The sequence below is a fragment of the Talpa occidentalis genome, unplaced genomic scaffold (genome assembly GCF_014898055.3).
Source record: "Talpa occidentalis isolate TD23 unplaced genomic scaffold, MPIMG_talOcc4v2.1 talOcc4.14, whole genome shotgun sequence".
In the NCBI taxonomy this organism is placed as follows: domain Eukaryota; kingdom Metazoa; phylum Chordata; class Mammalia; order Eulipotyphla; family Talpidae; genus Talpa; species Talpa occidentalis.
In genome coordinates this window covers 49,330,825-49,357,012 of record NW_023601433.1, presented here as the reverse complement: position 1 = coordinate 49,357,012, position 26,188 = coordinate 49,330,825, and the positions used below count along the sequence as shown (strand labels likewise).

At 33.8% G+C, this 26,188-nt stretch overlaps 1 protein-coding gene across 5 annotated transcripts in view; it reads right to left on the bottom strand.

Annotated features, from left to right (window-relative positions):
- Positions 1-26,188, bottom strand: part of ARHGAP12 (Rho GTPase activating protein 12) — a 106,649-nt gene that overhangs the window by 12,089 nt on the left and 68,372 nt on the right. For 3 of the 5 annotated variants that reach the window (XM_037510481.2, XM_037510485.2, XM_054695030.1), the window contains 5 exons: positions 20,403-20,528; positions 17,836-17,910; positions 17,486-17,500; positions 10,562-10,623; positions 4,695-4,776 (listed from right to left, as the gene is read on the bottom strand). In XM_037510481.2, coding sequence (XP_037366378.1) covers positions 4,695-4,776; positions 10,562-10,623; positions 17,486-17,500; positions 17,836-17,910; positions 20,403-20,528 — 360 coding nt within the window. The remainder of the gene's footprint in view (positions 1-4,694; positions 4,777-10,561; positions 10,624-17,485; positions 17,501-17,835; positions 17,911-20,402; positions 20,529-26,188) is intronic. The other 2 variants (XM_037510483.2, XM_037510484.2) reach the window with 2 other exon arrangements.

Sequence of the window (26,188 nt, the reverse complement as noted above, 5' to 3'; positions counted from 1 at the left end):
GCAGAATGACTTGATGGAAAAGGGAAGAGAAAGACAGTGTCATAATGCACAATGCCACAGAATAGAAAAGCACAATGGCACCAGAAGGACAAAAATACAATTCTACAAGCAGACACACACAATGCAAAGCTCAACTTTGAAATTATTTTCAAAGGTCCTAGAATTTATCTCAGAATATTCTGAATTCATTACATAAATTCATTTTTATTTTTAAGATGAATGCTTTATACAACATACATTCCACAACTTGGTTGGCTTAGTCTCTACTCACAACAAAAGACAAGGAACAATGGAAAGGCATCACACCCAGCCCTCTGCCGTCTTACTCAGTTCCCTGTGACCTGCTGGGCAATGTACTCTGGTATCCTTTTCTAAGTCCTCTCTGGAGGACTGGCTGGCTCTTGCCTTCCCCTCTTCTAGGATAGTGATTCTCAATCAGAAACAACTTTGTTCCCAGGTGACATATGGCAATGTCTGGAGACATTTTAAGATGTCATAATTGCAGGTAAAGGTACTACTAACTACCATAGAACACATAGGACAGTCTCTACAACAAAGAATTATCTGGTAAAAAAAAAAGGGGGGGGGGTGGATTATTAGAAAATTCAAAGCACATATAAATGAATTTGAATACTTGTGGGGTGGTTTTACTCAAGGAATATGATGAATGAATCTCAGAGGGAACAAAATGTCTTTGTATTGTAACTGTGCATTTGTTGGTCTTCCCTACTACAATGTGAGCTATGGAGACAGGGACCATGTCATTTACTTCTAAACCCCCAAGCTTAACACACTGCCCAGAACACAGCAGGCTTGTGTGTGTGTTGAACAAATGAGGTGAAACAAGTAAGGAAAAAACAAGTATAAATGATGTTACTGATGTAACAACAATTCAGTGAATAACTAGTATTTTCCAGAAAGCAACTGGACTGTATCTACCATAAAGGAGAAGGAAAGACTCACTGGATTTTTAGATGATAAAGCATCCATGTAAAATTTACCTTACACAGAGGATTTGCAAGTAGCATATGAACATTTTCATTTATTCAACTTTATCCAAGGAACCAAAAATAAATACAAAGCATGAATGATCTCTAAAAACACAGAACTTCAGGGCCTCCCCGGTGGCGCAGCGGTTGAGCGCTGGGTTGCGAAACTGCCCACGACCTCTGTGGCACCAGTTCGATCCCCGGCTGCTCCCCGGCCACCGAAGGAGGGTCCCACATGGCGCGCAGACCTCTCCTGCCGCCCGCTGCTCCCCTCAGCAGTGTACTTCGGTCCTTCTGCCTGTTCTGCTCCCTGCTCTGACTCTGGTGAATTCTCTCACCCTCTTGCACTTCTGACTGTACCCAGTGATTGTATAAATAAATAAATAAAAATAAATAAATCTTTAAAAAAAAAAAAAAAACAACACAGAACTTCAAATAGTATGACTGGTTTTTCTCAGCAATCTATCAGTGAGTATAAGGAGTATATAAACCCAGGAAATGAGTATAAAATCTGAACTATTTCTTTAAGTGGTTCTTATTACAGATTTTTATACTAATTGTAAATCAAATTTTGAAAGAACCATATCTCTATAATGTGGACCATCCAAACTCAACTGAAAGAAAAGCAATTTCTTCTAATATTAAATAAGAAAGTTGGCTTTGCTAAAGAGTGACTTCTAACTAGCATCTTCCTAAATGGCACAGGTAATTTTCATGATAGGTGATTGTCTTTTTGGCTTATATTCTAACCTTAGAATCTCATCTTCAGGTAATGAGTGATTTCAGTGTAAAAACAGGATACATTTTACTTACAATAGACCTAGTTGGTGAATGTGTAGAGAAACAAAGCGAGATTTCTTTAAAATTCTTTGGAATAATCCTAACTATAAAGTTAATTAAGAAGTAATTGCAATATTTCATTAATTTTTATTATTTATGAATGCTTTATATGCCAAAAGATATGCTACATACACTTTTCCCCCCTTACTTTTACTTATTAGTTTTCATTCCCTTAATTTGTGTTACATGTGGGAAGTAAAAAGCAAGGTTGTCCAAGATTTTAAAATCTGCCTTAAAATAAAAATTGAGGATTGAATACCAAGCATCTTATCATATCCTGTGTATGATATGTTTAAGGCTAAAAACAGTGTGACTAAATTATTTAATTATATCAACCTGAAATGATGGTGATAATACATATTGTATTATCAGTATTAATAAAATTTCATTTAAAGGCAAAAATTCAAAAGAATGAATACCTAAAATTAAAAATGCATTAAGAATTCTATGATTTCTTTCAGGAATTTAGAAAACCTAAATAACGGACCAGGAAAAAGACTAATTATAATAAAGTAAAAATCAAAATCAACAAGCAACTACAAAACAGAGACACACTATGAGGGGGGAGGGAGGGAATAGGATCAAAACAAGGGTGATGGGAATTGTATGGGGACTATAACCAAGATGGAAATGCATACATTGTGCAAAAATGAAAAATGATGTAAAAAATATATAAAATTAAAAAATAATAATTCTATGATTTCAAAATTGGCTCGCTCAGTGAATTTTATGTTTCCATTGTTATAACATGGTAATACATAACACAACTTTAGCTAATGAATAGATATACTTCACTCTCAAAAAAAAAAAAAAGAATTACCTTCCTCTGTTTGCAACGGGTTAGTTTTAATTATGAATTCTGAACTGTGTAAAAACTTGGAGAGTGAAAAGTTTAAATAAAATGCAAGAAGTGTATTAATGATTATGTGTCACAGTATTCATATAACATCTTTTAAGTTTTAAAAATGCTTTCATTTTCTTCAAAACACAAACAATTCGCTTACCTAAATTATATATCACTTACCACACAATTCTCTCTACTTGTTTTAGCTGTACATACAACAGCTTCCAATCTTTAAGTATCAATAACTACGAAATAACCATTATCCAGTTTTCTTCAGATACTTTTTTTATCATTTATTAACTTTGTTTCTCCATTCCTTTTCTATAATTTTCTTCAAATTTTTTTAAGGACTTATTTTACTTATTTATGCATACCAGAACTGGGATATAGGCCTGAGAAGTGAGGGGGGCGGGGTGAGAGGATTCACCAGAGACAGAGTGGGGAGCAGAGCAGGTGGATCTACTGATATACACTGTTAAGGGGAGCAGCAGGAGAGACAGGAGAGGTCTGCTGTGCCACATGGGTTAGCTCCCTGGCCTGGGACTGAACTCATGCCACAGTGGCTACGGATAGCTTGATAGTGCTGAGACTTAACCCCTTGCACCAGCAAGAAGGCCCTCTTCATTCAATTTTATTTTTTTTGTTTTTTTTTGTTTTTTTTTTTTTTTTTTTTTGTTTTTTAAATAGAGGCATGTTTTATTTATTTGTTTGTTTGTTTGTTCGTTTATACATGCACTGGGTACAGTCAGAAGCATGGGAGGGTGAGAGAATTCACCAGAGCCAGAGGAGGAAGCAGAGCAGGCAGAAGGACCGAAGTACACTGCTGAGGGGAGCAGAGGGCGGCAGGAGAGGTCTGCACGCCATGTGGGACCCTCCTCCGGTGGCTGGGGAGCAGCCGGGGATCGAACCGTCGCGGCAGAGGCCGCGGGCAGCCTCGCAACCCAGCGCTCAACCTCTGCGCCACCGGGGAAGCCCTCTTCATTCAATTTTAAATAAAAATTGAAGCACAAGTAGGAAGGAAAAATAAAACCATCACAGAAATGCATTAACACAAACAAAAAAATACCACATGCTTTACCTCAGGAGAAAAGGGATAAAGATTGACTTTATGGTAATACAAACCAAAGCCTCAATTTTTACTATGGAAAATATAGGTCAGTTCTACTGTTCTAGTTGAACAGAGAGTAAATCAAAGAATAAGTGAAGCAAACAGAAGAATCCTTCTAAAATGTTCATATTTAGGTTCAATCCAGGCCATTATCATAGTATTGAGGAATAACATGTTCTGTGATGCTCCTCATTCAGAACAATGTTACATGGCTGCATTATAAATATAGAGGACTAAAACATGTTTGAATTTTATAAGTGAACTTCTTTTTCATCAAGCATAAGTCCCACAAGTTTAAAGAAACTAAGTCATTATAAGAAAATATTAAGTTAGACTATAAAACTGGTCTGAAGACATCAGATTAATTTTATTTAAACACTGATATAAAATTCTTTGGGAATATCTGGAAAATGGATTCTGAAGCTAAAATGCTATACAGATCTGCCACTTACTAGAAACAGACTTGAGCAAGTTAAGTGTTTGCTACCTCATTTTATCATCTAAAACAGGAGAAGGGATGATAAACATCAGGTATTCAAGAGTTAGGGAAACAGTATCTGACACATATTAAAAATTCAAAAAGTGTTAGGTATTATGTCACAAATTATCATTTTTAGTGCTTAAGGAGTAATGATAATAAACACACAAAAATACGAAAATACCACAAGTTACAGATAAAACAGAATTTGTTGATTTTTAGTAATTAATGAGGCTTTCCTAATTTTAAGCCTCTTCTTTCTTTTATGACTCAAAATGTACCTTTACTAATCTTCAACCTTCAGCTACTTTTATGTGAATACTAGCCATAGCTATGGCTAGTATTCAAGGACTATGGAAAACTTTGTGAAATGAAGGTACAATACCATCCATAGAATTCAAATGTATAAAGTCTCCAAAGAAAAGAAATACTTACCCAACTTGTGCTACTTCCTTGAGTTTTGGTAAAGAGTAAAGATGAACCCTGTAACACGGCCCAAGAAGACAACCAGTTCTTTCTGAAATTATAAAGACAACCAATTAAAGCTCAACGATCCAATTTTTCTAACCAAACTTTTAAAGTTTAAACTTACTTTTTTTTCTTAAGGACTTTATAACTATTAATTCTTATCCCTTTTTTAAAGATTTATTTATTTATGCATGGCAGAACTCGGTGTAGGCCAGAGGTACGGGGGGTGAGAGGATTCACCAGAGAGAGTGGGGAGCAGAACAGGCAGACTGACTGAAATACACTGCGAAGCAGAGCAGTGGGTGAGACAGGAAAGGTCTACCGCGCCATATGTGGGTTAGCTCCCTGGCCAGGATCGAACTTGGGCAGTAGCAATAACAGTGCTGAGACTTAACCCCTATGCCACCAAGGAGGCCCCAAAAGTTAAAACTTACTTTGTTAGCTTTAATAACCTGACCAATATAATAACTAAATATAACCAATACTTGTTGGTTCTCTCCCTTCCCCTAATAAGGTTGTGCTAGGTAAGTGGTAGATATCAGATAATTACAAGTACACAATGTATTATATTCTGTTTGACCACTGAGATTATTACCACCAACATGAGATTTAAAAATTCTGATTCTAAATAACCATAACATATATATATATATATATATATATATATATATATCAAAACTCTGAATGCAGAAATTTATAAAGTTAAAGGCACCTATTTCTTCTCCTTCAATCCACCTCCAGAGGTAACCAGTGTTAGGTGTTTGCTGTATTATGGGGCTCTAAAAGAAACTGTCCACTCTATATCCCTATCTCCAGATGTACAGGCAAGACCTACGGTCAGTATGCACTTAGCAATGATCCCACAGAGAACTCTAAAATTGGTCAATATTACACCTTGGCCAGAGTGCATTTGACTTATTATTTTCTCTATTAGAAACTTTGTTTTAAATGTTCCTTTCTCACTGATGTTGTAAATTACTTGAAGGAAGAAACAGTGTTTTATTTTTGTACCTACCACAGACCTAGCAAAGTACTTTTCAAATAGCAGGTAGAGATCAGTATTTGCAAATAGGAAAATATATTAATTATCTTTAAAGGAAATTCAACTGCTAAAAGGCTAAAATGAATGTCAAATCTGCCCCTTATAAGAATTTATTAAGGCTTCCTTATCCAAAAGTAGATTTGCTCTCCATTTTACCAATGTAGAATATCAATTAAGAACTACTTAATAATTTACCCAAAGGACACAGAAACATTAATTCCAAAGAGCACCTGCACCCCTATGTTTATAGCAGCACAATTTACAATAGCTACACTTTGGAAACAATCCAAATGCCCAAAAATAGATGACTGGATCAAGAAGATGTGGTACATATACACCATGGAATATTACTCAGCATTCAAAAAAGATAAACACATGCAATTTGCAGCAACATGGATGGCGCTGGAAGGGATCATGCTCAGTGAAATAAGCCAGAAAGAAAAAGAAAAATACCGGATGGTCTCACTCATAGCAGTAATCTAGAAAACTTAAATAAGGGACCAGGAAAATGAATAACTATAAGAAAGTGAAAATCAAAATCAACAAACAACTATGAACCAGAGACACACTTTGGGGGGAGGGCGGGAAAAGGAGGGTTGGGGTCAAAATCAGGGGGTTGCAAGTGTATGGGGAATATAAAAATAAAAAAAAAAGGAAGGAAATTCTAACACATGATGTACCTTCTAACATGAACTTTAGGCATCAGTGTAAGTTAGTCATAAGGCACAAATATTAAAATAGATCCCTCATTTATGAGTTACTTAGAGTTGTCAAATTCATGAAACCAAAAAGTAGGATGATGGTTGCCAGGGGCTGAGGGGAGGAAGGAATGAATTATTGCTTAATGAGTATGGAGTTTCAGTTTTTTGAGAAGAGAAGAGAAAACTCTGGAGATGGATGGTGGCCGTTATGGTTTTACAGAAATGCATATGTAATTACTGCCACTGGGCTGTAAACTCTAAATTGGTTAAAGTAGTAAATTACATGTTACATATCTGTTGCACAATAAAAAACAAGTATGTTTGTCACAAAAAAAAAAAAAAGAACTACTTAAAAGACCTAATTATCTATTTAGACCTATTTATTATTTTATGTCTACTTCAACTTCATGGATTCAGAGATGTGAAATAAAGTTTACTGAGATTCTATTTTTCTTTTTTTGACTTTGCTTATGGTTAGGTGAATGGCTAGTCCTAATGAGAATATCTTCATTGCAGCTTTATTTATAGCAGTTTATCATTTTAAAGTATCCATTTTTGTAATGCTTAATGGTTTGTGCATGAATAAATTGGGTTTGCTATTAAGATCATTATTCTTACTTTACTTTTTATACCTTTGAACATGCTTCTTTGTTTGCTTGGTTTTTTAAATTTTTCTGAATCATTTTTTAGATGTCTCCTATTTAACTGGGTTTTATTTTATGCCTCAGTTTGAGCATGTTTTTTTTCTTTCAATTGCATTTAACATTTATTGATATTGATAAGTAGATATGTTTGGTGTTTGTTCTGCTTGTCAGTTTGTTATTTTTTTTGGTTTTGATCTCAAAGTATTTTTGAAGGACATTTTCATTTGTGAGTTTATTTGATACTCTTAATCTTTTATTTCTTTAGATACTATCTATTATACTTTCCTCTGAAAGAAGCTAAGATTTGTACATTTCTACCTTCAATAAACTTGAGTTTAATTTTCAAAATCGGAAAAATTGCAAACTAAATGTGTATCCTCAGATACACACTGACTATTGAAGAACGAATGTTTGAAAACTAAATTAATGATAGTTGTCTGAATGTCTGAGGCATGTGAGTCATTTGTGTGACTTAGTCACAAGCAGAGAAGTCACTTTTTTCATGGAACCCAATGTTTTTCCCCCAAAAATGACTGACACGCTATGGTTATTTTGATTTGACTGTTTAACAGGTAGACATTATCTCAAAAATAAAAGTGAGTTTGACACTTCACTGAAATGATAGTATTTATTGACAAAATTTAAAGCTTTCAAATGGAAAACAGAATTTTGAAAAACTTGTTTTGTCTGCTACATAATGAGGCAAATAATTTTCTAATAATGGTCTTTCTGATATTACTGGTTTGTGATTCTTTGATATTATAAAATGTATCAACATGTAAAAAGTTAACAAATTCATTGAACCAGTATTTTCCCAAAAACCTACATGATGCTACAAAATTATGCCTGGGTACAGTTATTCAAAATACAACATAAACACATGCATTTTAATGTAACTGAGTATGAAAGTTTATTGACAATTTTTCAGAGCCTTCATTGCAACCTCTGCAATTTGTAGAGGTTGGTATAGCAGAAAAATGTGCACAATTATTTGAAAGGTTATTAAAATAGCCCTCCTTCTTTTCCAACTTTATCTATGTAAGGGAAGATATTCTTCATAAGCTAACCAAAAAAAAAGGTCACAACAGAGATGAGAATCCAGCTTTCTTCCATTAAGCTAAATTTTAAAAATTTATAACATTTTTAAAAGTCACACTTTTCATGAATTGCTTTTATATTAGAAAATATGGGGGGTTCATCATAAAAATATTATTTATATTAACCAGTTAAATACTATTTATATTAACCAGTTAATTTAATTTTAAAAAAAAAATTTTTTAAGATTTATTTGTTTGTTTGTTTATTTATTTATACAAGCACTGGGTAGTCAGAAGCAAAGGAGGGTGAGGGAATTTACCAGAGCCAGAGGGGAGAGCAGAGAAGGCAGACTGATGAAGTACATTGCTAAGGGGAGCAGCAGGCGGCAGGAGAGGTCTGCGCGCCATGTGGGACCCTTGCCCGGCGGCCGGGGATCGAAACAGCGCTGCAGAAGCTGCCGGCAGCTTCGCAACCCAGCGCTCAACCGCTGTGCCACCGGGGAGGCTCATAACCAGTTAATTTTAAAACAATAAATATTCTTAAGCTTTCTGTTTTAATTTCTTACAGTAAATATCTATAAACTGTATATAGACAAAAATTCTTTGGAGTAATCACTAACTTAAGAGTTTAAATATTCTTAGATAAAAATATTTGAAATATACTAATATACAGTGTATTAAAGACTTTTGGACCTGTTCTGCATAATAAAGTTGAGGATGATGAAATGGAGGGCATTTTTAGGAAAACAAATCACCAAAAACATTACAAAAGATGTAGTAAATCCAAGACTAATTACCAAAGCAAAAACAACAACAAAAATAGAAAAAAGCAGCCAAAGAAATATCTGAATCTATACCCAAAAGGGAACAAGAAATAGACCCCATTCACATGTAACATCTACCACCTGTCAAAGGCAGTTTAATTCAAGCAAATCTAAGAATCTGACAAAAACAGTTCAATTAAAGTAAATTTAAAAATCTGACAAAAACAATTCAATAAAATAAAATCAAAGAGACTAAATGTAAATTTTTAACTCAAACAGATTGATCTCATTTTGACTATAAAATCATGTATTTTTAATAATTTTTTAAAATGCAGGAAAATGCAGCTTTTTTAGAGTTAATTTTTTTAATTCATTATGCAATACTACACATTATCCAAAAAAGTCAATAACCCAATAGTAGGAGAGTACAAACTGACAATTCAACAAGAAATACAAACAGCTTTTAATACTCTGACTAAACAGAAATTCAAATAAAAGTACCATTTTCTCCCTAATCTCTATTAGCAATGATCAAAGAATTTGACGACATATTGTATTGGCAATGCTGTAGAAAAATCCACAACTAATTGAGATATGAAATGATTTGATTCCTTAAGAGCACAATTTAGAATATTCTATCAAAATGCCCATTATATATGGCCTAGAAATTCTATTTTGTAAACTTTATTCTACAGGCATATTTACATACTTGCAAAATGAACTATGCAAGATAATAAATATTGTTTGTAAAAGCAAACAAATATAAACACTGAAGCATCTACCAATGGACAGGCTTGCTACAAATGAACATTGATTAAATAAACTATGATCTAGCCACATAATATGTAACTATGTAACAGTTAAAAAAGGGGGACCTCCCGGGTGGTGCAGGGGTTAAAGTCTCAGCGCTATCAAGCTATCTTCAACCACTTCAACATGAGTTCGATCCCTGGCCAGCGAGCTAACCCATATGGTGCGCAGACCTCTCCTATCTTGCCCACTGCTCCCCTTAGCAGTGAATTTCAGTAGATCTACCTATTCTGCTCCCCACTTTGTCTCTGGTGAATCCTCTCACCCCCTGCACCTCTGGCCTACACCCCAGTTCTTGTATGCATAAATATAATTTTTTTAAAAATGACATAGCATCTTTAATACAATAAAACAGAACCACCTCTAAGATAAACTGTTAAAATACTGTGTTTAAAAAAAATTAACTATGTACACAGAAACACACACAAATATATTTTATCTCTAGAGGAAATCATTAGATCTCACTAGACTTTATTGGTTGCCTCTTGGGAAGGAGAAATAATGGCTGGGTGATTACTGATATATGACAAAAAATTTGTGCACCTTTGTTTTTTACTATGTGCATTTACTACTTATTTTTAAAAGTTTTTTTTTAATAAAGTTGATTCTTGCTCAGCCTCCTCTGCCTTACAACCTCTAAGTTTTATACTGCCTTAAGAAATATGCCAAGACACAGAAAAATATTTATGACAATCCTACATATATTTTATTAGAAAATACATTATCTAAAATGGCTATGAATCTTTTAATCTTCTCTACTAGATTATAGTAACAGTTTTTTACTTATTTCAATCACAGATAACACATATCAAAACCTTAAAAATGTATGTACTTACCGAACCTTTTTCCCATTTTCAGTTATTTTTGTTACATTTAATAATCCGTATTTCTCTTGACCCTATGGAATAGAGTAATACTATTTATGCACCATTCATACAGACAATGAGATCCAAGTCCTTACATCTGATTCCATCAAAATGATACGGTACTCTAAAAATCAGCTTAAAAGATTAATGTGTAAGTAATCTGTTTGGTTCTAGACTACTTTAAAATTACAATTTTCTAATACCCTTGTAAAGTTATTTTCAGTAATTTTATAATCAGACATTTCTTCTCAAGTCACGGCAGCTATTCATTAGATACTTTGCTACCCAATTAATTTCCACATAAATGCTGCAAGTTAGCACAAGAAACACCACCACCACCAAAAAAAAAAAAAGAAGAATTGTTTACTTTGATGTTGTTGTATAATAATAATAGTCTCAAAATTATTTAAGAATTATTTAAGAATGTACATTCTACTTTGTCAGAATGTAAAAATAACTAGGCAGAACAAATGCAGTGACTACATTTAATAAATTACTATGTGTAGAAATGGCCTTAATGTGGCATAAAAAATTCAGTATGTGCTTCATTAAAGATATCAGATGGTAAATTTGGCTCTGGACAAACTAGATCTATTAGCCAGCTGATGTCAAAAATAATGACAAATCGGGCCTCCCTGGTGGCACAAGGGGTTAAGACTCAACCTACGAAGCTGACCGCAGCCACTGCAAAACGAGTTCAATCCCCAGCCAGGGAGCTACCCACATGGTGCAGCAGACCTCTCCTGTCTCGCGCACTGCTTCCCTCAGCAGTATATTTCAGTCAGTCTGCCTATTCTGGTCCCCACTCTGTCACTGGTGAATCATCTCACCCTCCACACCTCTGGCCTGTACCCCAGTTCTTGTATGCATAAATAAATAAATCTTTAAAAAAAAATAGTGACACATCTTTACCATCAAACCAACGAAAGCAAAAGCTACCATGCTACAGTTAAATGTTATCTTAAAATTCTTCCAGGTGGAACTAACAACTCATTTTCTGTTTTAGTTTCCTATATTCAAGTGAATTTAATCAAAATGAGTTGATGCCTAGAATAATAATCAACATTAGTAAACCCTTTATCTATGACAGAGCAGTCAATTTTACTTCAATTGAAACACACACAACACAGACACACACAAATTTCCAATTCAGAATTTGCTACTGATTATTTAACTTCTACCTCAACTATTTTCTCAACATACTTTAATTAGAAAAAGTTAACTTTTCCTGTGTCAGAGAAAAATATTGAATATTTTCTTGATGATGTCTAAAAGATAATATCTGAAGGTTCTGCCTGGGCTGATAGAAATTCACATTATAGACAAAGATGAATTTTTTGTGTGTACCCAGAACTCTGGGAATACCCATATGAAGTGTTACCAAAATTTTTCCATAAAGTGTAAGTTAGATCTCCTAAGATATGCACATTTTGATACTTTTCATAAAGGCTCTTGGCTGCCTCTCAACAAAATTATGGACACTTACATGCACAGAATGTTAAATAAGAACATTTCCAGTTAATTTGCAGAAGCACAGGAGAGGAAAATCTTTCAGTGATATAGGAACTAAGTAACAACATTAAGAGGATGGGTACTGACTATGTGAACTAGGGAACACAGAAATTAGAATAGAGGTAGAAATTTTAAAAATGCCAAGTGAGAGCTAAACAGGGTCAAAAAGTAGCGGTAGCAAGGAAATAAATACAGGTAGAGAAAGAAGAAAACAAGAAAATCAAAGGGATAGATAGCAACAGAGACAGAGCCTATGCCTAAGAATGAGAAACACTCTAAACGAAGGTTTATCCTAGTCAGTGGATGGAGTGAAACTAATACCAAACAGTGCATCATTAAAGTAAAGGGTCCTGAACTTTCAGGAAACTCTCACAGTGATTATAAGCCAAGCACTGATGTTCTAAACACTAAGCACACTAACTCGAACATAATAAAACTGCCCACATTCAAAATGTATACATACAAAACAGTTACCATACAAAGTGATAAGTGCTATCAGAAAGCTATATATCTAACTCAACCTGGGAGAAAGAAGAGAGTCAGAGAAAGTTTTAAGGAGACTGACATTTGAGTGGAATCAGAGTGAGGAAGATGGAAAGAATAGACTGTGTAATAGCACAGAAGCTAAAGACGGCACATCGTATTTGAGGACCTTTAAGTTTCCTCAAAGTATTGAATGGGATGGGGTGGTTCAAGAAAATGGCAATGTTGCCATAATTCTAATAATTGCCATAAGAGATATTGAATGCCTAAAGTATTGCAGGGAGAAAGCTAAGAGGGATCACATTTGAAAGAGATTCAGATGACATAATTGGCAAGAACTGGATGGATGGGTAAGAGGGAAGATGTGAGGAAAACTCCTAGGCTTGAACAACTATAAACAGTGGTTATCTTAGCTTTAATGACACCTTTCTAGAGAAGCTTTCCCTGACCACTCTTAATTAGCAGATTCTCTGTCCCTCCCATTATTTACTATTTCCCCCAGTTTGTTTCCTTCATTACACTTAATGCTGCCTCGCCATTGGAAAGTACAATGGCATATTTACTATTCACTGTTTACTCCACTTGGCTGTAAATCAGGACCACATCTGTTGTATTCATCAATGTATTATAATCGGTGCCTATACATCTAGCATGTAGTTGGCATTCAGTACACATTTGCTGAAGTAATTAACCAACAAATTCACAGTGCTACTAGAAGAATATAAGAAAAAAGCAGTGAAGGAGAAAATGAAGATTTAAATTTCAAACACCAAAGTTTCTGAATTCATCATGAAAGCTGAATTATAAAGGTTTGGATATATTGGTGAGAGATTTGGCTGGGGGGGAATTCAGATAGAGTTTTATTTCATACTGATGTACTTACTCTCATTAATATGATTCAAAATTATCTGATGTTTTTGTGTTGTGTTGTATTCATTTAGTAAAATAGGCATTTTCTAATTTTGATTAACAATTACTGTAATACCAAAATCAACAGCCTATCAAAAATCCTTATTGTCAGTTAATCATGTTATAGTCATGTAATATTTCTTCTTTATAGTATAAATAAAACATGCACAATGGTTCTGTGTGGAGAAAGAACCAGTGTGCTGAAAGTTGCAGAACAGGTAAGCCCAGTGACACAAGGCAAACTAGCTGTTGCCAGGAGACAAGGAAAGGGAGGTGAAGAAATGTGAAGTTATTGTTTAATAGATACGGATTTCTTTTTGAGATGATGAAAACACTCTGAAACTAGGTAAATGTGAGTTACACACACTGTAAACATAGTAAATGTTGTATTGGTCAACAGTTAATATTATGTGAAGTTCACCTTAACTGAAATTAAAAGAATTGGAGTTATTAAAAAATTAGATATTCAAATTGTTTTTTACAAAAAGGTTTTAGAATATTAATATGAAATGAAAAAACCTAGCAAATTTGTCTACCAATGTTATTTTTAAAGAAAGTGCTGAGAAAAAGTATTGAAAAGTAACTTTCTCCAAAATGGGTAATACATTTTAATACTATAATTGGAAATACAGGGTCAAAAGCTCAAACTTCCAAATTATGTATTCTAAAACCTTATTCAGTATTCAGTAATTTTATTTATTTATTTATTTATTTTTAGAGGCTTTTTTTGTTTGTTTGTTTTGTTTTGTTTTATACATGCACTGGGTACAGTCAGAAGCGCGGGAGGGTGAGAGAATTCACCAGAGCCAGAGCGGGGAGCAGAGCAGGCAGAAGGACTGAAGTACACTGCTGAGTGGAGAAGCGGGCGGCAGGAGAGGTCTGTGCGCCATGTGGGACCCTTCTCCGGTGGCCGGGGAGCAGCCAGGGATTGAACCGGAGCCGCAGAGGCTGCGGGCAGCTTTGCAACCCAGCGCTCTACCGCTGCGCCACTGGGGAGGCCCAGTATTCAGTAATTTTAAAATGCATGTTCTCACAGGCATACTGGACAGAGTAGGTTCTTAGATGAGTCCACAAAAATCCTATTTAATACATGCGGTAGTTCTATCATAGTAAAATATACTGATTTAAGGCAGATCTTGTCCGAAGACTCTTCACCTGCATCTATGCAGGAGTCTCTTTTGTTCTTAATAAATTTGTCTGTTTCAAATGCAGAGCTTGTCTGCCTGTGTCGATGCAGGTGTCTCTTTTTCTTAATAAATCTGCCCCTTTCAAAATGTAGCTCTTTGTGGCCACCAGTATCTATGCAGGTGACTATTTCCTAATAAACCCACCCATTTAAAATGCCAAAAAAAAAAAAAATTTATATACACCATTTCAAAAAAGGATTTGAAGGGACTATAAAAAATAATGCATTTAGAAATTGAAAGTGAGAAAAAATGTCTAAAATTTACATTGAAAGATGGAATTTTAAATCTAGTTTGATTAGAAGAAATTGAATGAAAACCATGTTATATAAAAAACTACGTATTATTTTATTAACTGTCCAGAATAGGAAATCTTGTAAGATAGAAGCTGGTTGCTTCTTAGGAGTTGGTGTGATGTGGAGGTAGAGAACTGATAGCAAAGATGATTAAAATTAGGCCTCCCTGGTGGTGCAGCGGGTTGAGCACTACGCTATGAAGCTGTTCGCAGCCTCTGCAGTGCGGGTTCGATCCTGGCCAGGCACGAGGATCCCACATGGCACAGCAGACCTCTCCTGTCGTGCCCACTGCTCCCCTCAGCAGTGTATTTCGGTCCTTCTGCCTGTTCTGCTCCCTACTCTTCCTCTGGTGGGTCCTCTCACCCTCCCACGCCTCTGGCCTGTACTCCAGCTCTTGTATAAAAATAAAATCTTTAAAAAAAAAAAAAAGGTAATTAAAATTTACTATGATGACTGCACATGTCTAAATATACTAAAAACCCTTGAACTGTGTATCCTTTAAATGGGTGAATTCTATGGCATGTGAGTTAAACTGCAATAAAGCTTCTATAAAAAATCGAAACAAAAAAGAATAAAGAGATGGACAATTTGCAAAGATTTTAAGATGATATTAGGTATAATTTTCATTTGAAAATTTGTAGCTTTCTTTTTACTATCACCAAGGCTTTATACTAACCAGATTTTGGTTAGTATAAAAAGAATGAGGGGAAAAAATATCTCCTTGTATTAACTGCATACAAGCGGAAAAGACAAGCAAGACTTAGTAGAAACAGAAAATGGAGACAAGAAAGCAAAGAGTAGAGTGAGGGAAGTCAAGAAGGGCAAAAGCCTCCGTGGCAAGAGGTAGGACAGCCTTCAGGTAGGGAGGCATTCAGGGGAAGGGAAGAGGAGCATTCAGGAGGGAAAGGAACTCTGTATGTTCATGTAAAAACAAATGTTCTCAGGTAAAAACAGAGCTCTTCATTTTTTTCACCTGAAGATAAACAAAGAATGAAACAGAAGAAATATTGGTGAGGCAGTTCCTTGTAATGGCCATCAGAGGGTTCTGTGAGTCCAGGATGGTCTAGTTGTGTCAACCTACTCAGAAAATGGTTAAGTGCACAAGGAAATAATATTTTGCAAATAGTCCTTTGTAACTCCATGTGGAACATTTTCAAATTAATCTTCCTAGGTCTACTTAAATATTCCCTTCTACTGAAATGTAAACAACATACAAAAAATATTAATTTATAGAAGTTCTATATTACCTATATTTAAAATAAGTTTAAAAGGGGTTCTGCCTTTTTCTAATAAACTGATAGACAGTAGTAGTATATTAACAGTACATTAGTCATAGAGTAATTCTTGACAAAACCTTTAAAAATATGTTTACATTTATAGCTAATGTTTATGTACTCAGAACTGTGTTAAAAATGCAGAACATAAAAAGTAGAAACATAGTCTCGCCATCTATCCTAGGAATTCAAAACCTTACTAGAGAGGCAAGGAGTACATGAGGTTAATTTGGTATCATTTGATACAATAAGTAACTTGGGAGTTCAGATAAAAAAGAAATGTTATTACCCCGAGGTTAGTCTGGCAAGGTCTCCTAAAGAGTTAAGTCTTAAAAGTCAGTATAGGATTTCACCATAAATGTAGAAAAAGTCAAGGACCATTCTGGGCAAAGAGGTTGCCTACAATGGCAGATGGAAATGTGAACCATAAAGATCTGAGTAGACTGGGGATGAAGAAAGAGAAAAATGGCATCTGGAAAGCTTTGCCTCCTAAAGAAATCAGAAGTATCATAATAAGCAAGTCTACTACAGTCTCATAAAATAATGAAGTAATAATAAAAGTTTGTCTTTTAAGAAGCCTTAAAAATTTCATTTATTCATTTAACAAATACTGAACAGCAACTATACGGCACTACAATAGGTATTGGGGTTACTCCATTCCTGCTCCAATGTCTAGTGGGAAGGACAGACACTCATATAGGGTTAAAGGTTCCTGTAAGAAATAAGAAATGGAAAGAATTACTCTATTTAAAACTGGGTAAAGACAGGACTGAAATGTTTTAGTGGGCGGGGAAATGACACATGTAAGGTCTAACACATCAGGCTCCTTTAAGGAACAGAAAGAAGAGCAGTGTAGCCGAAAAAATCAAGTCAGGAAAGAAGAGGAGAACACAAGAAGTAAAAGGAAAGACTGCAGAAGCAGTCAAGAGTCACAGCGTATGTAGTCTTGCAGTCCTCATTAAAACTTTTAGTCTTCATTTTATAAGGGAAGCCATTAAAAGGAAAGAATATCAGCAAGTTACAAGACAGACTGGAGGGACGATAAATACAGAGAGGTCCAGTAAAATGCCTTTAACATTAAGACAAGAGTCAGACGAGAGCTCGTTCAGAGGTTTTTCAGTTTAGAGGAAACTTAGTTGAATTACATACGTCCAATATTCCTCTGGCATAGATGGGGCAATGTGCTTTACAGCACAGGAATAAAAAGGCATCTATAAGAAGGTGGGTATTTCTTACCTTTGGACTGTTGGTCTGAGGAAAAAAAGGGTAAAGTATATTTTGATAGTATTCATTGGATATTTTACATTTATTTTTTAAAAAATAAACAAATTATAAATTAATCATTTACAAATATAGTATGTAAATCAGTTCATCATGAAGATACCTATTTTGTACAGAGGGACTTTTAAATTCAATAAAGCCTGAGTCTTAATTTAAACCTATTTTAATTTTGAGTATGTCTCTTAAGAAACAATGAAATTTAATAAAAGCCCAAGAATTATTTAAACATTACACTTAGAGAAAATTTATTGAAGCTGATTAAAATAACTGGACTATATAATACTATATGCTGTTATCATACTAACTGTATCTTGGTGCTTTGGTGAAGAGGGAGAAGACTCATTTTCAGGAAAGCAGGGTTTTGAGGCAGTTGGAGATTCCTATAAAAAATAAGTAATGAAAAATGTTACTCTATTTCATGTAATTATATTTCTCCCTCTACTCACAGTGGGAGAGCTTAATAAGGAGGCTAAGAAGAATTTTTTCCTAGTTATTTTCCTTCTATTTTCCGTTTTGAACTAATATTGTAATGATTTTAAAATTACAGATGCCAGAGGGTTTATTAAATATGGCATGTTTTAAACTGATTAGTTAAAAATTTAAATACCTCATACAGAATTATTCAAAAGAAATGATGCATGTTGCCTTAAAATCACAATGCTGCATCAGCTTGATTTAACCATATTGAGAATAGGTAAAAGCCACACACTTGTAAATAAAAATGTAATAACTTGTTTTTGAGATGGTAGGTAGGAGGACCCAGAATTAGGCAAGGAACAGTCACAGAAATTACTTGGCAACTGCTAGAATAAGAAATTTACTTTAATGACTATGTAAGAAATTTAATTGACTTGCTATTAATATTTAAAGTAATTTAGTTAATTATTAAAAATAAGCAATTTTTTTAAAAGAAAGAAGCCCAAATTTAAAGATTAATAACTTGAAATTTTTTTAAAGTTTTCATGTCTAAATCTAAAATAGGAGCAATTCAATAACATGCATTTTTAAAGTGCATTAAAACTGTGTAATTTCTACCATAAATGCTTATGTAAGACTATTATTCATAGAGCAAAAGACTGAAAAAGATTGTTTTAGTACCAACAGCCAAGTTCCGTTCAATTTTTTTCCATTTCCCCAGATGCTTTGAATAGTTTTTTTAAAAAAAAGAGAATTAGAAAAATCATGTTTCAATACCTATTATTAACTTTCTTATATATCCAAATAATTTATTTGAACAATCATCTCCACATCTGTTTATTGGTCTACTTTCCTATAGTTATAGAACTGGATAAGGTACTGTCTATAAAACCAGGAATTGTCAAACAGCACAGTAACCCATTAATTCAACATTCACTGACTTGGGAAAGTTCTCTGATACAATTTGTAACCACAGAAACTTGGTAGCAGTGACTGTTCACAAGGAAAAACCTTGAAGGGGGCAACCTTACAAGTGAAACACCCTAGGCCTACAATGTTAAAAGACAAAATAATAAAATTCTATCAAATATATTTTTACAAAAATAATTACACTTAGTGTCCAAATCTCAAATTTAACCTCATTTAAGTTTCACCCTACAAACTCTTCACTCTAAAAGAATAACTAATATTAAAACAGTCTGGGAAAAATTTTATGAAAATAAATTATGATTTTTCATAGTATTATCAGCCCTACAGAAATAAAAACCTTATCAAATGAAGTGATTATGTATAATGGTTATATTACAAACAATAATTTTTCAATTATACATTTATTTACATCTATTTATAAATGTATGTGCACAGATATGTTAAATTTATCTATAAACAGCAGGTTTTAGTAAAAACTGTACATAGGCACAAACAAATGCCAACACATACACACACATACACACACCTAATCTTCTCCAAGATTACCTGAACATTGAATTAGGACTTATGTCACCCTATCAACATTTATTACATAATATTAACTTTCTTTGACTACATCTCAAGTTACACACACTGTGCCCCTTATCATACATTAGTCAGCTAGACTCCTCTGGTGTACTCCCTCTTACATAACTTCGAAGACTTATTTTAAAAGGGACCACATCAGGTGATAATAGAAACTTACTCAAGAAGGAAATCATCTGTAAATTCATTTTTAAAGGATAAAGTGTGAGGGAAAGACGTTTCTACCAAAAATAAATAAATCTGTCAAGAAAGTCAGATTCTTATACTCTGGAACAATTCACTGAAAAGGAAATGTATTAAGAACTTTATGCAAGTTATTGTAATATAAAATGAAAATGAATCTCAAAAAAAAGTAAAAAAGAGTACATTTTAACTCTCCATCACCAAAACAATCACCCTTAGTTGTTCCAGTGTGAAAAGTTGATTCAACAATGGTTTTTACATTTAGAGAATATTACATGCTGTTTAGGGACTTCCTAGGTAAAATGAATTGTAATCCACTTCTTTGAGCTAAATGAATTTCTCCATTAAAATCTCTAAGCAGTCCTACTTACTCAGATTTATCTCAGTGCTAATATTTTTCAGGCATTCTTCAATATCACTAACTCCAGAATCTTATTTCTTTAATATACCCTAAATATTCAACTGCATGATATCCTCACAATATATAAATTAGAAATTGTGCTACTAGTTTCATTGTGTTCTATCAGTCCATCTTATAAACATAAAATAGGTTTATCAAAATTATATGTCATCTATTAGTTTCAAATGTATAAAGGTATGCCACAGATAAGTCTACTGTGCAACAATCTTCAAAACCAAAATCCATTACAGGACATTCAATAAAATAGTATTCACCAAGATATGAGATTCAGCTGAGTAGAAATTAAGAATAAACAACTTACAAAAATCCTCAACAAAGATTCTCAAAAAGGCCTACCTTGTCATTTGTGTCCAACACAATGGTGCTATGTCTCCATTTTGTTAATACTATTGGTTCTTGTAGCCGCCTGTCCAGGCTCCTACTCTTAATTACGTCTTTCTGCTGCTGGGATGAAGCATTATACTAAAAGAAAACAAAATATACTTCACTAATAATGGAAACAAAAGTGCACTGCTGACTCTAAATGACATGTGATGTTATTAGCAAAGTCATATGGCACTAACATGGATTTTTCTGGTCTTTATTGTTTTATCTTTGACCAACATTGTGGCACAATTGAGATCACAGATTTTGATATAGAAGAGAGTCTAAGTTTCATCAACTCTAAAACAGATATAACAGAAATATCTCAGAGTTGTCATAAGGATTAAACAAAGTATAAAAAGTGACAATGCTGTAACAGTAGGTTATCAATGAATATTAGGTATAATTTATAAAATAATGGCAAACAAATTTATTTTCAAGGTTTCTTCTACTTCTGAAATCCATGAGTTCAATTTTTGGTTTAGGTTTTTTAAAAAATGCTTATACACACAATGGTACTCTCACATTTAAAGGATTTTGTTTGTTTCTCTTTATTTTTGCTTTCTCTTACAGGCCAAACATTACCAATATTTGTCTAAAATGATAAAATATTAGCAGGTCAAATGCGGAGATAGTACTAGTTCTAAAGACAGTACTAGTTCAATACCTGCTGTGTATAAAGGATAGGTAATAACTGCCAAAAGGACATATAAAATTAGAAACTTATTAAATCATGTGTTTGAACGGTCAAGTAGATCACCAAACAAAAGTATTTGAAAATTGTGAGGTTTTTAAGAGTTATAATATTTGATACTGGCAATTTTAATAAATTATAAATTATTACAGTAAAAACAAAAGAAAATTAATCTACTTTTTAAAATTTACACTCATCTCCAGAAAACAAATAACTAATTTCTACTCCCACCCCCCCATCTAAAAAATCCAGTAAATCTTACATTTTAATGATTCATTATAATGTCAATAAAATTCTATTGAGGATTTTTTTTTAAGATTTATTTATTTATTTGTTTGTTTGTTTGTTTGTTTATTTATTTGTATAAGCACTGGGTACAGTCAGAAGCGCGGGAGTGTGAGAGAATTCACCAGAGCCAGAGTGGGTTGCAGAGCAGGCAGACAGACGAAGTACAATGCTGAGGGGAGCAGCGGGCGGCAGGAGAGGTCTGTGCACTATGTGGGACCCTCCTCCGGTGGCCGGGAAGCAGCCGGGGATCGAACCGGCGCTGCAGAGGCTGCAGGCAGCTTCGCAACCCAGTGCTCAACTGCTGCACCACCGGGGAGGCCCCTATTTGGAGGATATTTTTAATATTAAAAAATCTTCTAACATCTTTTTCCACGATATGCCATTTCTTTACTTTCCAAAATGAGGCCACACTCAACCATCAAACTTCCTCCCAAAGCTGTTACTTCATTCCTCACATTAAAATTTGTTAAAGCCAGGCAATCACATATGGCCAGTTGTTTTTAACTCACTGTTGTTTAACAACAACATTCTTAAAATCTGTCACAGAAGTTCGCACAGGGATCATTTTTAGCATGAACACAGATAAAGCTTAAAGGTTACCAATAACGATGATGATGATGATGATAATAATAATACCAGAAATCTCTACATGAAAAGAAACACAACTATTGAACAGGGCTGTATTTTCCTTACAATTCAATCATCATTAGCAGTAACTAAAATGTATAGTTGTATGTAAGCTTGTGTATAAATTTTTATGGATACCTACTCTAGATTTTGAGTTTTAGAACTACTATAGTTGCTTAATAGAAAAATAAACGCAAAACAAAGGAATAGGTAAAATTAAACCAAAACAAACACTAAAAATCTGACTGCAGAAATGAGGATACCAGAGGGGATGGGAGAAAAGGAGACAAGAACAAGGGGACGCAAGGGACTATGGTGGAGGATCAAGTGTGCCTTAGCAGTAGGCGTGGCGTGGTGACATATATCTGAAGAGATGTGAACCTATACCTCTGAATCATAGAGTGTTGTAAAGCAATGTGGCCTCAATTGAAAAAAAAGAAAAAAGAAAAAAACGAAATGTCTTTTCATGTATTTATTTCAAGTACTTCCTCCCCTGTGTAGAGCTTAGTCACTTATTTTGCCTTTTTTTAAAACTGGGTTATCTTTCTTCTAATACAGAAAGAACTAAAAAGTTCCTTATACATTTTTAGATTCTAAACCTCCACAAGCTATGTAAGTGGACTATATCTTTCTCTAGTCTGCGGCTCATTGTCTCTCCTTTGTATATGGCATCTTTTATATTACAAGGTGTTTTATTTAATTTTGATATAGTCACATCTGTCAATTTTTCCTTTTACAGTTTTTCCTTATAGTTGTGTTTTTAAAAACCTACCACTGACTCAAAGGTATTTTGTGATACATCCTTCACAACAGTATTTAAAATCTTGTTTATTACATTTATACCTCTAATCTACCTAGATTAATTATTAAGTATGACCTGAGGTCAAGATCTACATAATTTCATTTTTTTTCATGGACAGAACCAATCATCTTGGCAATGTATCTGTATAGCCCCCACTTATTAAACCATCGATTTGGAATGCTACACCTGAGCTTTCTGTTTCACTGGTCTGTTCCTCTATACCTTTGCCCTTTCTATTTCATCTTAAATACCTGGGCAGGAAACCCATCCTTCATAGCTCCCCACCCCCTCTGGAATATTTTGGTTCTTCATAGATCATTTTCTGCAAATAAAATTTAGCATCAGTTCCAAAAAAAATGGAGGTGCAGTGAATTTATTTTTTATATTAATAAAGTTAAGCCTCCCAATTCAATAACATAAAGGTAATGCACCACTTATCCAATTCTGCTATGACATTTTCCTAAAATCCAATGGACCTTTAATATGTATATTCTTAGTTATAACCCTCTTGTTGCTGTTGCTCCTAATGGAAAGAGGATCTTTATTCCTATCACATTTTCAAACTATCACATTTTTACCAGAGAAATGGGTTGTTTTTATGTTGATCTTATATCTAGATTAATTATTACTTATTTATTTATTGCATAGAAGAACTGGCATGTAGGCCAGAGGTGGGGGGAGGAGGGATTCACCAGCAACAGAGAGCAATATCAAAAACTATATTTTTTTTTGTTTTTAATTCTTATTTCTTTTATTATTTCATTTTTTAATAGAGGCAGTAACAGAAAAGCTATAATCAAGTTCCTAACTCTAATGTGAAGGCTTCTGCAGTATCACCATGAAGTATGATACTACAATTATTTGATAAATAATCTTTAGCATGATGTAATATAGCATTACATTTAGTATGATTTTCTTGTGAAGCATACAGCTAGGTCATGGCTTTTTATCCATTCTCAGAATCTTTTAACAGGCATGTTAGTATTTAAGACTACAATCTTATTGTTTTCTGTTAACCATTTCCCCTTCCTATGGGATGTATGAGCAACTTTTAAACATATTCTATTTTATCTAGTTTCTTGAATCTATTTGTAAGAAGCTCTTTTAGTATTTGTCCTAGGGGTTACCATTTATATACTTAATTTATCACTATCTATATACAACAGGTCATACAATTTCACGGTGACATTGAAAAAGGAAAAAAATATCCCAGTCAACTTTGAACAGGATGTTATACAAGGAGCTGTTTCTGTGATGTCATTTTGCTTTAAATTAAAATTTGCAAGAATCTATCGAAGCTGTTAAGTGAGCACTTACTGTACTAATATGAACACTCTACTACTACAAATGCAGAAATCTTACCAACAATTTCATCTCTTTACTCTTCCCTCTTTTGGAATAGAGTTGTCATCTCCACATATGAGTACTTAAGTCTTCAGCAATGTTTTAATTTTTGTTTTGAATCTCAAACATCATTTTTAAAACTAAGGACAAAAGTTTCCTCAGATATTCACCTTTCTGTTGTACTTCTTCAATCCTGATGTGTCAATTTTTCTTAAGCTATCATTTCTCTTCAGTTTGAAGGACTTCCTCTAGCAATTCTCTGATAACAACATTACTAGTGATAAATCTTAGCGTACTTTCATCTGAAAAATACCTTTATTATATTTACATTCTTGAAGGATGATTTTGTTGGATGTACAATTAAAGGATGACAGTTGGTACTTTTCTCACCATTTGAAAATATTATTATACCACACCCAGCTTCATGGTTTCTGATAAAACACTCACTGCCATTCAAATCATTATTACCCTATAGATAATAGGCTAAAAAATATATTATTGAGCTGCTTTGAAGATTCTGGATGTGGATGGGGGAATCTTTAGTTTTCAGAAATAGCATTACGATATGTCTGGAGGTGAACTTCTTTGGGTCTATCTTGTTTACTCAAATTCTTGAATTTGGTTTTATTTAAAAAAATTACCAAATTTGGACGTTTTCAAATGTTACTTCCTCAAATATTTTTCAGTCTCATTCGCTCCTCTCTTTCTGGAACTTGAATAAAATAACTGCTAGCATTTTTGTATTTTCCCACAGATCTTTCAGTTTCTGGTCATTTTGTCACATGAATGGACTCAGGGCAGAACAATACACCCTCATACACAGTGGGAGTCCACTATGAAGGCATAAAGCAAAAAGCACTAATAAAGGAGTGGGCAAAGAATGGATCCAATGATGCAAGCTACCTTACTAGATGATCTAATCTTTTACTGTTTGATGGCTTTTAAGACTCTCCCTAAATTGAATTTTGGAAAAACCAGCAAAACTTCGGCATCATGTGATTTTATCTATACCAGGTGGTATTCAAAGCGTATTTTCCAGTTAAACATTCACGTCTTCCTTCAGTTTTAGAAATTGTATTTTTAAAATAGAATTTCCCTACTATTTCTCTTCTGGAATTTCTAGTATATGAATTTAAGAAGCTTTCCATCAATCTTCCATGTCTTCTATGTTATAATACTTGTTATCTTCCTATCCTGTCTATAGTCTGTTATCCACAACACTTCATATTTTAATGACTGTATTTTTCATGTCCAATATTTCTAATTATATTGATGTACTTTGTATATTGTTACATGTATATTGTTATATTTCATAATTTCTTGTTCTTTTTAAATGAAATCCTTCATTAAACTCTCTGAACTTCGTCAATGTATTTAAAATCCTTACAAAGTTATTAAGAAAATTAATTTCATTTGGAGAACACCCTCCTGATTTTCTCACGTGTGTAATAGCATTAGAGTTTTACTTGCTTGTTAGGAATTTTGAATAACAAGCTCATTTTGAGTGGGGGATATTTTGTTTTCTCTTCATTCATACTTCTTTATTTTTCCCTCCCAAATCTTCCTTCTATCTAGCATTTTTGTAGTTCCATTCACCTACACCCAATCTAGAACCAGGTATGTGTGTACAAATCTGTGTACAGATTTTATATGAACATATTTCTCCTTTCCAAATTTATAATAAACTCTGTGAGAGTAAAGACCATACTTCATGCATTTGTGTTCATCATACCACCTCAGCAGCAAAGATGTATTCAGGAAATAGTGAAATTAAAGTTTCCACTATCTGTATTGAGGGTTACAAACCTATCTAACAAAACTTATTCTGGACTTTAAGTAATAAATTGTTTGGGACACAGAATTTGACCTGCAATTTTCCTTATAATACAGCAACAACCCATTCAATAGTGGTTCTAGAACATTTTTCATTATTTCCTCATTTCCACTGTACCCAACTCAAATCTCCTCTCCATATCCAACTTAATTGCAAGTTCAAGAAAATTC